This window comes from Paramormyrops kingsleyae, chromosome 4 (assembly GCF_048594095.1).
Source record: "Paramormyrops kingsleyae isolate MSU_618 chromosome 4, PKINGS_0.4, whole genome shotgun sequence".
NCBI classification, from domain to species: Eukaryota; Metazoa; Chordata; class Actinopteri; order Osteoglossiformes; family Mormyridae; genus Paramormyrops; species Paramormyrops kingsleyae.
The window spans coordinates 40,410,990-40,426,673 of record NC_132800.1 but is presented as its reverse complement, the minus strand read 5'-3'; the positions used below and the strand labels follow the sequence as shown (position 1 = coordinate 40,426,673).

Sequence of the window (15,684 nt, the reverse complement as noted above, 5' to 3'; positions counted from 1 at the left end):
CTTCCTGGGAAATTCTTGATAACACTTAAGGCCACGATTTTAGTAATTTATAAATACATTCATAACTTCATAGAGCATTATAATCATGGCTATAAATATTTAGCAAAAGGCATAACACATTATAGTCATGTTTATTATGAATTTTGAATGCTTTATGAAGCTTTCAATAATGCACTATAGATACCTTCATAATGTATCATAGTGGTCAGTATAAGCATAAAGGATGCTTTGTAATGCATTATTAAGGTATATATAGTGCACTATAGATGAGAGTTTCATAAGGAATTCATAATGCATAATATACATGGCTATAATATGTTACGCCTTTTAATATTTATAGCCATGTTTATAACGCTTTATGAACGCAGTGCAATGCATTATGAATGTTTATAAATTACTAAAAAATATCACCTTAAGTAAAGTGTTACTGTCACACCCGGCTCGTCCGATCCTTGTGTGTGCCACGCCCCCCTCGTTACCTCGTGTTACTTCCTGATTGGTATCACCTGTTGCCTGTTATTCACTGCTTGTCCTGTGTATTTAGTCCGCGTTCAAGTCTGTTTCCCTAGGTCTGTCATTGACGTTATGTGTCTTCGTGTTGGAGTCCCCCATGAATAAACCCCTTTTGATTCATATTCACGGCTTCCGTCACCTGCTTCGCGTTCTGATCGTGACAATTACGAAGCTCTTTTATTATTCCATATCTTTTAATATGAAACTTTAATGAGGCTAGTGCCAGCAAAACCCAGGGCATTTCTGTAGTTCCATCCAGGTCAGACAAGATGCAGAGGTTCAGAGAGCTGACCGGAAGTGTCATGTGGTCATACCGTGCTCTCACACATATACATACACACACACACACACACACACACTCCCGAAGATAATCAGCCAGTGTGACTGGTCCAGATTGGGAGTCTCTTTATAATGCCAGTAAAGCAGCATCTCTTCCAGGAGCTGCTGATGGTGGTCCACTCTCTCCTGCTGAGAAGAGCCCTGGGAATACTACATGTCCACCTAGACTTTTTTTTTTCCTCCACAAGTTCCATTTCAAAATGTTACAACTCGTACAGGCCTTGCCAGAACCTGTCCAGATTGGCAACACGTGTGCAGTGTGGATGGATTAAATGGGGGTGGCACACTTAGAAAGGCCATTGCCAAATGCCATTCCAGGCCAGCGTGCATCTTTCAGCTCTCTTTGGAAGGTTAACAATTTTGCCCACTGTGTCCTCTCTCCCTGCTTCTTCCCGCTCTCCCCCCATCTCCACCCCCAACCTCTCTTCTGCACTCATTCTCCCACCTTTATCTCTCTCTGGCAGACTGTCCCCCCACCCTCGACTAGCTTCCTCAGTCCAGGGTGGCTAGGAGACCCCTCCTAACTGACCCCCACTTCAGACGTCCTCACACAGCCCCCTCGCTCCACTCTACCTCCCACGCATGCCCCCGCTAGGCAGCAGAATTAGTCATCAGGATAATGGAAAGTGGAAACAAAAAAAAAACACATGCGCTTTCTGTAACCCAGTCAGCCCAACTATCAAAACCTCCTCACCGCTCCACTGCTCCCAGGCCAGATGTGTCGTTTTCGTTGGCAAGGAAACACAAGGCTGCTTAATTTTCAGGCCCATTGTGGCAAAAACACCATGCGTGGTTTCATCCGAAATAGCCAGCTGCACCCTTTTTACAACAAAAACAGCTGGAAGAGGAGAGCACTCAGCGTGGTTAATTCTGGGTCTCTGCGTGAGGGGAGGGGAGGGGAGCTTATCAGTACCCCCTCTTTCATCACCTCTAATGTGATTTTAACCTGAGGTGAATTAGGGCAGACGTGGTTTTCTCTACAGCCCTGCAGCCATTGGACACCTTTAGAGATCAGAATTATGTCCCGCGAACGCAGTACTTGCAATGGCCACTAGGTGGAAGTGATTGTGAGCAGCTCATCTTACAAGCAGATCAGACTTCTGGCTCCTTGCTGCACATTTGGCTGACAAGGGGATCAATAAACAGTTTATGTTTGCAAAACTGTTCGGAAGGCACATGGGAAAAGGCAGATACTACTACACTCTGGCAAAGCCTCAGCTGAAGGTGAATATTACACCAAGCTTGTACATGCTTGGCGTATCCTGTGAGGGGGCACTCCCCCCTTTGGCACTCCCCGGTGCCATTGACCCACTAATCCCTTCCTGTAAATTCATTCAACCCACTGTCCCCCGCAACCAGAACCTGACTGTAATCCCACCTCCCAGCTAGCCCAGGACATTAAACGCAGGATTAGAAGGCCGCGTTATTGGATTGTAAGGAACACCGGTAAAGATTATAAGGATTTCCCCCTCTGTTTTAATCTCAGTTATGGATGATGACTATGGTTGCACTGCACGGCTTGAAAAGAAAATCAAATGAAAATAGCATTAAAGGCACGAGCCCAGGGAATACAGCACTGAACCTCTCAAAACTGTTACGTAAAGCCTCTGTAAGCTGCATCTTTGCGGATCACTGAGTGCGTTTGTGCCACTTTCAGCAAAGAGGTGAGCTTTGGTATGCAATATCAGATCTTCTGTATATCAGTTTTTTTTATTACAATCAGACAATGCCAAGACGCTAACATTTAGCCAGTTAATATTCATACTTTCCCCATCAGCTGCCTATGGTGTTGTTCAAGTGTCTATACAGCTCTCAGAGTGATTCAAGCAGCATGAGAGCCATCAAGGAGTAGCTGGTTTAAGAGAAAACGGTTCTGCTTTGTTTGGTCACAGGTGCAAGCCACAGACAATGGCGGATAAATTGCCACCAAATAGCAAAAGCCCAAATAGAAGGTTCATGTAGAATGCTTGGAAACAGCAGAATCGCAGTGTGCCAACAAAGAATTCCATTGCAAAACACCATACAGGCAAACTGTACAAGCCCAGGGGTGGACTTGATATGAGAATAATAATAAGTTTGTTCAAGACAAGTATAGTTTAAACTTAAATACCTTTAATTACTTTGATTACAGGTTTCATCCTCAACAGAAAAGTCATAAATTAATATCCTGCATGTTGATCACAAGTTTTTTTGCCATTGCTCAAAGTAGCAATCATTCTCAGGAACCAAGCGTAAATGAACAGAACAGAAAGTGGAATAAACACTATTTAGCCTTTTTGGCTTTTACATCACTTTGCGAGGGCTTTGTCATTGCTTCAAAAAAGCTCATGACAGGTGACAGGTATCACACCAGCTATGTGGCTGCAATACTGCCCAGACACTGAAATGAAGGTTTCACTCCTTAGTCACCTGCATTATGCAGATTTTATGTAAATCATGAAATTAGCCTTGACATTAGGCATGTCCAAGTAACATTCCACTCCCAACAGAAAGCACAGAATATAGGGAAATAGTTTAGGTAACACTTATGCTTCGGAAGGAAAGCGTTACGCGGACGTAACGCATTATGGCTTGAATGAAACGACGGTACGCTACATCAAAAAGGATGAAAAGAATATATAAAAGCCATATATGTTTTTACTTTTATATATTCCATTACGTATACAGAGAGAGATATGTGCGTGTGTGTGTGTGTGTAAATATATATATATATATAGACACACACACACACACACACACACACACACAGTGGTACCTCGAAACTCGAACTTAGTCCATTCAGAACTCCAGATCGAATCCTAAAAAGTTCGAGTTTTGATCGAATTTACCTGTAATTAAACCCGTATTCCCCAATACCCTGACGTCTGCGCCTTTGTCTCCGTTCCGTCCCCAGCACGACAATATTATTATAATTAAATGTATTAATGGTTTATTGTTAATATTAAAATAATGAATAAGAAATCTTTATTTTTAAATGTATTTTATTATATAATAATAATTACTGTTACTGTCTATCATTGTCTAAATATATTTTTACTGTCTAAATATATGTATTCAGTTAGTGTAAACATGCACGATGCTATCACAGCTAATGCGAGGCTGAGACTGAAGCCTTACCCTTTGTTTCAGCTGAGAGATGAGCCGCGTGACTCATTTCCCCACGCGTACAAGTTACCTTAGGTCGGCGTTCACTGTTTGAGTTCTGAGATTCAGATCGAGCTCTAGGTAATTTGTTTTCAAACTGGTTGGTTCGACATTTAAGAAATTTTAGTTCTAATGAGTTTGAGAACTGAGGTACCACTGTATGTATGTATGTGTGTGTGCGTGTGTGTGTTTATATATATATATATGTATATATATATATATGCGTGTAACTAAATGTTACTCATATCCTTAGCCCAACATCCACATATGTTTTAATAAGTTTTAATGTTGTTTTAATAAGTTTACAAGTGTTTAAAGCATGTGGGAGGGGTATTCTAACACTTAAACTATAAAATACAGTGGTACCTTGGTTCTCGAACTCACTAGAACTCGAATTTCTTGAAAGTCGAACAAACCAGTTTGACCTAGAACTCGATCTGAATATCAGAAGTCGAACTGAGAAGTTGACCTAATATAAATTGAACGCGCCAGGAAATGAGTCACACGGCACGTCTCTGAGCAGAAACAAAAGGTAACGCTTCATTGTCAGCCTCACATTTGCCGTAGTAGCAGAGCTTGTTGGTGATAATGCTATTTCATTGAAAATACTGTATCAGGTAATACACTGTACTTTATATCATTTTGTTAGCCATTGCTCACCAAAAAGTTACGTAATAGTTGTACAAATGTTACAACCTAAAAGTTTGACATTCATGAACAAATTAACGAATACAGAGTAATAATAAAAATAAACAATGGACCGATTCAAAATTTTTATTGTCATGTACAGACTACAATTCAATTCTTACTTGAATGCCTTCTTCACAGATTGGACTAACAAAAAAAAAAAAACTAGCTTACGTGTACTATTAGAGCATTTATGTCATTTATTTAAACTGTATTTTACCAGGTAAATTAACTGAAAACCAGTTCTCACTGCTTTACGTGCTTGGGAGAAATAGCACATTACGCATCGGAACTGCCTGGGATACAAACGTCATGCGTGTAACTAAACTCTTCAGCCAATAAGGGCAAAGGTGTGTCGTCACGGAGGCGTTCCAGTTTGTGCAGCCGAGTGAGAAGTCGCAATGCATCTAACCGTAATGCATTGCGTCAGGATCAGAATGCGTTTCTTTAAGCCAGCACTGTAAGCAAGTCAAACGCACCCAATGACAAGTGTCACTGTCACTACCGAAAATGTTGCACCTACCGAAAATGTAACTTCCGCTACTACGCATGTGCACATTCATCACACATGCGTCCACGAAACCACATTTTCTGGCACATCTTTATTACGCATGTGTAATATACACTTCCACAGGCCCAATACTGTGCATGTATTCACATTTTGCGGCAGACCGTGATTGCGTGATTCAGGGCGTGGAGATCATGTATCATCATTCATTGTTCACGTATTGTGAGATGGGTCATTGATGTTTATATTTGTAGTTCAGCTGTCACTTTATTGTGGTATTTAAACCATATTGCTTTGCCGATTGTAATATTTGCATCTGTGTGCACGTTGCTTTTAGTGCCTGACAGTAATCTTGCATAAGGTTTTTCCTAATGGTATTGCTGAATAGATGCATTTTCTTTAGAAAACGTAATAAAATTATATCAATCTTCTGTACCCATATTGCTTATCAAGAGGCTGTGATATACAGTATATACAGCATTTTCTTAAAAAAAAAAAAAAAAAAAAAAAAAAAAGAATCACACATATAACATAATGTTTATGTTGTGCGGTTTGGTCCAGGATAAAACAATCAGTCGTCTGTCAGAAACAAATATAATTTGCTTCATTTAGCACCACAAGACACAGCTGCCATAACTGACACGAGTGTGTGGTAATTACACTGATACAATTAAGAAAAGAAATGACTAAGGAGAAAAAAGCAGGCTTAGTTTAAGTAACTTCACAGCACATCGAACTGGGAGTAGTACATAATGGTAACATTAAAGTAATGTCACCTTTGACTGTAAAATTGATGGCCATACCCTGTATTTTACGTCGCTCCTTCTGAAGCACATTAGGCATTAAAGGCCTATGCGAAATAAAATCTTTTAAAGTTGAAGGACTCCATCATTATCCAGTTAAATCTTCTCTTTCCTCTCCCTGTCAACATTCTCATCAAAAATCAACGATGCCGTAAAAATAGCACGCCTCCTTCCAGAAGTCGCAAGCGTGCGCATGCGTAGTAGCGGAAGTTACATTTTCGGTAGTGACAACCGGACTGGGGAAACAAACTGAAACGCGGACTATACAGAGGACTAATGACAACAACCAGAAACAGCTGATCACATGGGGATTCCACACGAGGTTAACGAGGGGGCGTGGCACACGGAAGGAGCGGACGATCGGGGCAGGACAGGGGTAATGTTGTGATAAGATCTTTATCGTTTTGGAAGCCATTTAGAAAAAAATTAATGCTCTGCTTGTTTTATCCTGTTCATTTTGTGTTTAAATGCTAAAAAACAAAAAACACATATTTAGGTGTAATTTTGGGGGGCCGGGAACCAATTAATTGGTTTTCCTTTATTTCTTATGGGAAAAATTCAATCAGAACTCGAACTTTTTAGGATTAAGTTGGAGAACCGAGGTACCACTGTATGTATGTAATTCCCAACTTGGAGAAAGTCATTGTGAAATGCTGATTTTGTGGTCAATTAACCACTTTATTGTGGGATTTGACATGTGTCTTGGGTCAGCATCTTTCCATAAGATTGGACTGCTTGATTTACAAAGGTCAACAACCATTTCCCCCTTTCCATTTGCAAGTTACTTAGCGTTCACCATGGTGACAAACAGCATGACACATACCACAGCAGAGCAAGAAGCCATGGAGCCCACAACAATATCCTTAACACTGAGATATTAATATAGGGAAAAAAGTTAATGCACATTAGGTGATTTACTACTATTTGTGAGAGGGAGAGACAAGTGTTGTAGCTGATTTGAAACACCTGTCCCGCATTCTCACAAATACACAAAGAGGAGGTAAGGAGAGCACGCTGATACAGCACATTGCCACACCCACCACAACAACTCAGGAATGAGAACCCATGTGCAGCAGGGGATACCTCAGCACCACACTAGTTCATATGGAACAGAAAAGTGTGAAGGTTTTTCCCCAGTAGTAGGTGTCAATCCTGCCACCAACCCCCAAATTTTCCAAGAAGGTGGAGAACCTGCTTTCAGGGTAGATATAGATTCATGTCATACCCAGTACGAAGCAACTGCAGGTTAAAGGCCTTTTTCAAGGGCCCAGTGGAGTAGAATCACTCCTAACATTCACAGGCTACGAATCGGCAACCTTCCAATTGCCGGCACAGATCTCTAGCTTCAGAACCACTCTGACCTGACACAAGACCAAAAATCTGTTTCAAAATTTTAAGAATAAAACACAGCATGCAGCACAGTGGTTTGCATCTGTTGCCTATTTCCCTCACACAGCAACTTCATGTAAAACCCAAAAAGGCTATTTAAAAATAATAATAAAAAAAGGTTTTCAGCACGTTGCTCAGTGAATTTAAAGTTGAAAGCTCTACGTGTCTGAACTTTGCTTAACTCCTCCCACATTACTGTAGGGTTTCCTTCTGATTCTCTGGTTTCAGTGCAAAAATGTGCTATGATGAATTACAGTAGCCGAATGGTGTGTGTGTGTCCTAAGATGGGCTGGTGCCCCACCCTGGGTTATTCCCTAGCTGTTTATTTCATAGTCTTTATCAAATGTGGAAATGATGAGTTGACTATGTGATGTCAATTTGAAGCAATAGGTAAAAACTAGTGCTGTCAAACGATAAAATTTTTTAATCAGATTAATCACAGGGTTGCTGTGGATTAATTTCGATTAACCCCGATTAAATATAATTCATTTTTAATCTATATTAATCACATTTAATTTTGCATGAGCAAACAGACTCAAGAAAAAAGGGAATATATATACATGTTTATTGAACATCTTGAACATGAGTCGGATACATTCCATCTGCCACAGAAGTGCAATACCATGGACCCATATCAAAAAGCAAGATTTTTTGCTTAGCCGGACAACTTGTCGGATTTAAGGTACCTCAGTTTAAATGGTCTTTATCTTTGTTCGCTTACAATTAGCACAAACTACCGTAAATCCGACAAATAATCCAACTAACCATGAAGTCCAATTCTAGCCCGGGTAATTGCCATTGTTAGCAATATCAGTTGATAACACATTACGCATGCTGCTTTACATATAAAACTCCGTAGCAACACATCCACAGATAAGTTGGACGGCATAGTGTGTGCGATTGATTTAATGAGCCACAAATGAGAAGTAGTGCTTAAACAGTATAAAACTACAACTTTCCCTTTTGTTGATAAAGGGTGCAGCCATCTTGGATTCTGTGCTGCTCCGAGATATTTCTCGGATCTCCGAGAAACGGGAGCGCATGTCGTCACTTCCGGCTTCAAAACTCCGGAATCCTACTCGGAATACGAGATCTGAGGGCAAATGGAACGCACTAAAACTGCCCGAAATGGGTTGACAGAGGCATTTCAGGGATTTTGAATCATTCTGCGCTGCAGATGGGTTAATTGTGTTAAAAATTTTAATCAGATTAATCATGATGATGGATTAATCTGCGTTAACCTGTTAATTTTGACAGCCCTAGTAAAAACGCATGTTAAAATAACTGATCAATATATGACAGAACTCCACATCATACCAGCCAAGCAACCGTTCTGAATTTTCTCATATTCTTCAAGAGTTTCAACACCCAAAGATGCAGGAGCCCATCTAATCCAATTCAAGTACTCAGTGACGGGTACAAAGCACCTACAGTTGATATCAAAAGCCTTCATGTGATAAGGGACATCAGATACAGTTCTGTACTCCAAAGTGTCACACACAGCCAAACGAGTGACGACTATCCAACATTTCTCATCTCTCTGAATGCTTGTGGTATTATCTTTCTTGTAGCAGAAGGACACGATCAGCTTGTCAGAGGGCAGCACCGTGGACCTGAGGAAACCCGGAGAGGAAGCTGACGAATTGTCTGAGGCAGATGAAGAGGCCACAGATCCTGAAGACTGCTTCCCTGAGGGTAAGTACACCCATTGGGAGAAGACATCACAAGAGATGCAGAAGATCGAGGCCAAAGGAGTTGACTTCTAGTGGATACTGCAATTATTGATCATGAAAGTGAGGTCACCAGTAACTATTCCTGTTTCAGACTTAGGACTTACATCACTAGGCATTAAGAAGAGCTGTGAATATCTAAACCAGTTTGCTAGTTTTGCACAAACACTTTATACCCCCCGCACCCACCCACCCTATTTAAATTTCTGCATGAGATTATTATCTGAGTAAGCTGCAATCAAATGGAACAAAGTAAATTTGTAAATTATACCCTCAACCTTTTCTGCCAGCTTTGCAACATAAAAACACTTGCACTTATGTCTGCACTTATGAGTGCAGAATTTACAGGATTAATTTCTCATTAAAAATGATACGAAAAATCTGGCAAACAGCCAAATACGGAGCTTCTATGACACACTGGGAATCCTTGTGTTATAGCCTACAAGCACACCGTCATGGCATCTCACTCCTGCTTAGCATCCTCAGGCCATTCTCCAGAGGATTCTCAGGGTTAGAGGCAGAGTATCTGAAGTTGACTGCTGAACAAACTATTGTGCCGGACTTAAAGCAGACAGCACACCTATCCTCCTGTGAGGCGGGAGTCAAATTGCAGCTGAGGATGCAGTGCTCACCAGGCACTCAATTATTTTGATAAATACCAGCTAACTTTTCCTCATCATTTACGGTTTTATTAGATTAGTAACAGCACACATCAGCCAAAAAGGGCAGCGCTAGAAATTCCTGGAAAGAAAGTTACGCTAAGGTGCTTCTCAGGAAATCAATTTCTGTGGAAGTGGGCAGTCGCACTTCAGGCCAAAAATGCACCTCCCTTAATTAGTCTGATTGCTGTCCGTTAGATGTGTTTAAGAAACATAAAATCACCACAGAGTTCTGAGCCCAAAGGGAAAACTGTAATTAATCAATCAAATAGCTGTCAATGGTGAGGTCACTTTCAGCAAAATGGTTATTTAGAGTCTTAAAAAAAATCATAAACAAACAGACAGGCATAGGTATAGACAGATAAGCAGAATATAAAAGCATGTATTACCCAGGACTACTTTGACAAACAGCTAGTCTGGCAACAGGGGGAGGGGAGGTGTGGGAGATGCATTAATCTACTACCAGGGAATCAGGAAGCTCTCTGCACATACCAGCAAGATCAATATTTATTCTTAAATTATGGTAAGTAGCCAGTTTGGAGGAGGGCTCTCTTTGAGGGGAAAGTGCCTCCATTACTTGTGCTTGAAGCAGACTCCCACTGGCTTAGGCAATCTCCCAGGGACTCTTGGCACAGGGCTTATTCTGTCGTGCAGCCTCCTGGCTCTGGTGCTTCAGATGATTAGGACCTGCATACAGTGTACATACACACAGTGGTGGGCAAGGGTTCTGCTAACTGCTAATTAGCGAAGGTAACTTTTTCGTTACCAGAACAGCATTTCAGCTAACTCTGAAAACCATTACCAGAACAATTACCTTCCGCTAAACTTAATTATGCTAACTGTAAATCTGCGAACATTTTTTTTCCGCAGGTAACGTTAATAAAGCTTAATGGTCAAAACAGTTTGTAAACCCTAAAATCATATATATTTGTTCCTGTCTTTTGTGAGCGTATCTGCATTAGTCTATCTGGCATGTTGTTGACTGACTACATGTAAACACAAGACATGACTGGATTTAAGGTAGTGTGGGCTAAATGAAAGTGAACAATGATAAAGTCCATTTAAACTGGGGTACCCTGAACTAAGCAGAGAACAGGGGCCTGTAACATGAAGCAGGATTTCTTGCTTAGCTTACAATCCAACAATACCCAATTGGGTAAGTCTCTAGGTCAACAGATGGGAGTGTTAAACAGGTTAAATCTTAACCCTCTAGGTATGTTTCTAAAGATTTCAGAGCCAAAAAACCAAACCGAAGCTAAATTCATATAATAAAAGTTAGAGTTTAGCGGTTATCATTAGCTTCCGCTATTTTTTTTAAGGTTTAATTGGTTTAGCGTCAACTAATAAAATTTTGGAGTTAGCAGATTAGCAGTTATTGAAGCTACCTGTTTTGTGCCCACATACAACATAACTATGTAACATGTTACAACTAGTCTTTCCGAAGGTATGAGCATGGATTTGTAGCCAGTATTTGATCAACAGCCGGGTCACAGTATTCCAGTGATTATTTTAATGGAAAAATTACATTATTATCCAAGATGCAATTTACATGTACAGTTGGTCAACATGCAGACCATATATTAAATTAACTAAAACTGAATGCTTACTGTGAAACCATATAATTGTTCACGTTGATCCAATATATTGCACCACTAAAGGTGCAAGTCAACCAGCACTGTATGCCTGATATTTGTTTAACCAACAATGTGCTGAAAATATTTTGACTATTTATACTGGTTTACTGGTTTACCTGTGAGCCTAGGATCTAGCAAGTGCTTGAGTTTTATTGAACCTTTTACTATATTCATTCATTTACAGTATATTTTTGGATTGAAATGGCAGTATCAATGGTAATGTCAACAATTATTTTGTATTCATGACTGCTGTCATTTCCCTGCATAGAAAAGAAGTATTGCATATGCAAATATACCTCCATGGTTAAATAATACTGTATAGGAAGTGCAAGAATTACAGTGTCATTGACTGTCCTATAATGGTACTTCACAGCACTGCGTGGTCTGGCACCAGGTTGATAAATGTCTGACTACCAAGAAAGCGTCCAAGCCTCTCTACAAATCTTGTTGCACGTCTCAAAGTACCCTAATCACGTGTCGCAGACAATAAGCTAATTTAGAAGAACATAAGTGCCAGTAATGGAGACAGTGAGATGAACATCAAAGGTTCTAATGTGATTTCAGGGAAGAGCTGCAATGTAGAGGGGAAAGCTTTTAAAAGCATGGTAAGCCGATACCTGGAATGGGGGGGGGGGAGCTCTACAAGATTACGAAAGACAGGGGTCACTCGATCAGGAAAAGGGGGGTAACATTAAACATGGTGATTTCAGACCATGTGACACTGTCAGGATGCACTCCAGCTGGTCTAAGTGTAGAATAACCTGCATGGGGTTAGCAGTTACATGAAAGACATCAGGACTGACACAGCATGATAAAAAAAGTTAATTAGGCATTAATGCTTTAAATTCCCTTTTTTCCTGTGACTCTGTGGTTTATGTTACAACAGAGCATACAATCCATCACACAATAACTGACAGCCTGGTAGAAAACCACATGAGCGATATCGATATTTTTGCTCAATCCTTAAAAACCTCCGGCTGAGAGTTTGTGACTTTCTCAGACATTAAGGTTAAAGATGCCAGCCAAACTGACCATGGCTCATCATATCGCCCTTGACAGCATGTGCACAGCACTTCCCCTGCTATGATGTCGACACCACACGTGGGGTATGCCAAGTCTGGTGGCGTCTCCGGAAGACCTGCTACCAGATAGTGGAGCACAACTGGTTTGAGACCTTCATCATCTTTATGATCCTTCTCAGCAGCGGAGCCCTGGTAAGCACGGCCTGTGGGCTGCTCGGCTACAGCCCACGCAGCCAACCCTGGACCATGTCATTGCTCTCTAATCCTTCTCAAAAACAAACCTCTCTTTATCGAGCTCTGCGTGTAATTAATATGCTCTGCGTGCAGTCAATCGCATGAAGCCTACTTTGGAATACTGTTGTCTTTTAGCAACTAATGCTAATATTAAGATATGAATTAATAATTCATAAAACTGCTTTGTGGAGCATGACAAGAAAATTACGGCAATTAACTTCACTGCCTAGACATTTTCAGGTATAAGCTGTGACAGTTTGTAGATGACATAACATCTACTCTGTGCCATAGCTAAAGATGCAACCACACAAACAATATCCATTCACTGAAACAGGGGAACTGGCCACCACAATACAACTTCTAGGTTGCATGCATAGTTCAATGTTTGAATGGTTTCATAAAAAGCCCTGGGTTTTACAATACCCTTATAGACCACTTTGCCCGCAAGAAATGGTACAGAGGACTGACAGTAATTATTGTTTTAACAGGCATTTGAGGACATTTACATAGACCAAAGGAAAGTGGTGAAGGTGGTTTTGGAGTTCGCAGACAAGGTGTTCACCTACGTGTTTGTTCTGGAGATGTTCCTCAAGTGGATAGCTTATGGCTTTAAGAAGTACTTCACCAATTACTGGTGCTGGCTCGATTTTCTGATTGTCGACGTAAGTAAACATTCTCACTGTCTCTGTGTTATAGTACATCGCTTTTATATAGTTGGATCAAATGATTTAAGAGTGTTGTTCTTCGGGGGTGTCAAATAAAGCAAAAACTATTAACTACTTTCAGGGAGCATTCAGAACAAAAAAACATCACTGTTCTGAGGTGCTAGACAAGCTTTTTTTATGGCCTAATTAGCTGTGCATATAACAATGGAGGGATTCTTAACTGCTTTCAACAGCAGAAAATCTCAACAAAGAAACTACAACGCCTGACTATTCTGCAGAAAAGTGATCCAAATGAAGTTTCTGCTAAAGATTAAAAGCCAATTTTCCTGTTTATGAAATGCAGAAAGAGTATTGTATCAAAGACCATGGCTCTAAAGCTGATTAGATCCAGGGATCCAAACGCTGGGATATTACCATATGCATTACACTGTAATACATCATTTTTTAATACAATTTATGTCCATTATTAGGCTACACTCATTTGCCAAAATGGTAATTGGTGTATCTGTACATTGTATTATCATTTTTTACATTTCAAAATCACAAACACGTAGCTTTTAATAATCAAAACAAGCAATTCACAGAATACCTTTTCGTCATGGTTATGTACAAATTGTACATCAATAATAAACATGAAATAGCCGTTGATGTAGGCCGTTCATTCTGAAGTTAAACAGTATTTCACACGAAAAAATATTACTCATTGTAATCCTTTAGCAAAAAGTACAAAAAAGAAAAAAAACAGGAAGATACCGGGTCGGTATGGAACAGTCATTAAACTAATGTTACAATTGTATAAAGCAAGTTTGTTACCTGGTGAAATGCTGACGTTGTTCCACCCTATTTGGTTTAGCTTCTCTCGAATTTACTTGCCGCACTAGTACTTCACCCTACGTATCAGGGTAAAGTGTCTCTTTCCTCGCATTTATGTTTCCCTTTTTTCAGTTCTGGTACCAAAATTGAGGTACTGGGTATACATTTCGTTTTAAAATCCGTCACTAAAATGCCCGAAAACGATTTTTCCGCCTTCTGCCACCAACCTGTGCGCGCGCCCGGTGCATTTCGCGGCATTTCACGTATCTATAGAATCTAAAGATAAAACAAAAAACAATTAAACAAGGTTATATGCTTACTTTCACCATACCCTGTATACAAGACCGTCCCACAACAATTGAGATTAAAAAAATCAACAAGTTAACAATGTGGATGACGGATTATACCGATACACATATGACGACGTTTACCTACTTAACTGTGTTAACCTATGTTCTGGTTAATTGCCTACAATTATTAAAATACAAGAACCAAATGCTCTCAACCCTTAAGTAACGCAAAGCCCCCCATTTTGATGTTCAGTCACAGTATGAGTGTAAAACTGTGAGGCACTTTCTAACCAGTTTATTAGGTATACCTAGATGTTGCTGGATAATATAGTCATTGGGGGACTCATGGACCTACTGCTGGGGCGGCGTCAGCAAAATCTACGGAGGAGAACCCCAATCCCCCAGCTATGCGAATTCTATCAATGTGCAGTCCATCGTAAATGGAAACCACCCAAAAAATGTAGTCAATAATTTAGTATTTTAGCTGCCACAATTACTTGCTGTACCATACTTAAAAGTAGGGATCTGTTTCTCTATACCTGGTGTAAACACAGTTTGAAAGCAATGCTCCAGAGCTACACTGTCATGTGTTCTTTGGAAACAAGTTATGCACGTCTCAAATGTAGTGTGTTTAGCCTGCCCCATAGGAATCATCCTAACTGTACTGTACACACCTAGCTAGCACTGGGTAGGCTGCACTTTATTACGTTTGCATGGCTAGTACTGGGAAGGATATTTTTAATAAAATTCTACACTATATGGACATTTGTATTGGGATACCTGGCCATTACACCTTCAGGAACTTTTATGACATTCCATTCTAAATCCATTGGCATCAATAAGGAATTGGTCCTCCCTTTGCAGCTACCACTCTTCTGGGAAGGCTTTCCACATGATTTTGGAGTATGTCTGTAGGAATTTTTGCCCATTCATCCAAAAGAGCATTTGTAAGGTCAGTCACTGATGTTAGACGTGAAGGTCTGGCTTACAATCTCCGTTCAAGGTCATTTCAAAGGTGCTCGATGGGGTTGAGGTCAGGGCACTGTGTGCAGCAATCTCAATCTCACCCAACCATTGTCTTTACGGACCTTGCTTTATGCCCTGGGGCACAGTCATGCTGGAACAGAAAAGGGCCTTCCCTAAAATGTTTCCACAAAATTGGAAGCATAAAATTGTTCAAAATGTCTTGTTATGCTGAAGCATTAAGTTCCCTTCACAGTAACTATGGGGCCTTGCCCAATTCCTGAAAAACAC

The 15,684-nt window shown here is 40.4% G+C and overlaps 1 protein-coding gene across 1 annotated transcript in view; it reads left to right on the top strand.

Annotated features, from left to right (window-relative positions):
- The window catches only part of LOC111849749 (sodium channel protein type 5 subunit alpha-like), an 81,401-nt gene that overhangs the window by 55,282 nt on the left and 10,435 nt on the right, over positions 1-15,684 (top strand). Inside the window, exons 18-20 of the mRNA XM_023822912.2 lie at positions 8,955-9,078; positions 12,466-12,620; positions 13,151-13,324. Of these exons, the coding sequence (XP_023678680.1) occupies positions 8,955-9,078; positions 12,466-12,620; positions 13,151-13,324 (453 nt within the window). The remainder of the gene's footprint in view (positions 1-8,954; positions 9,079-12,465; positions 12,621-13,150; positions 13,325-15,684) is intronic.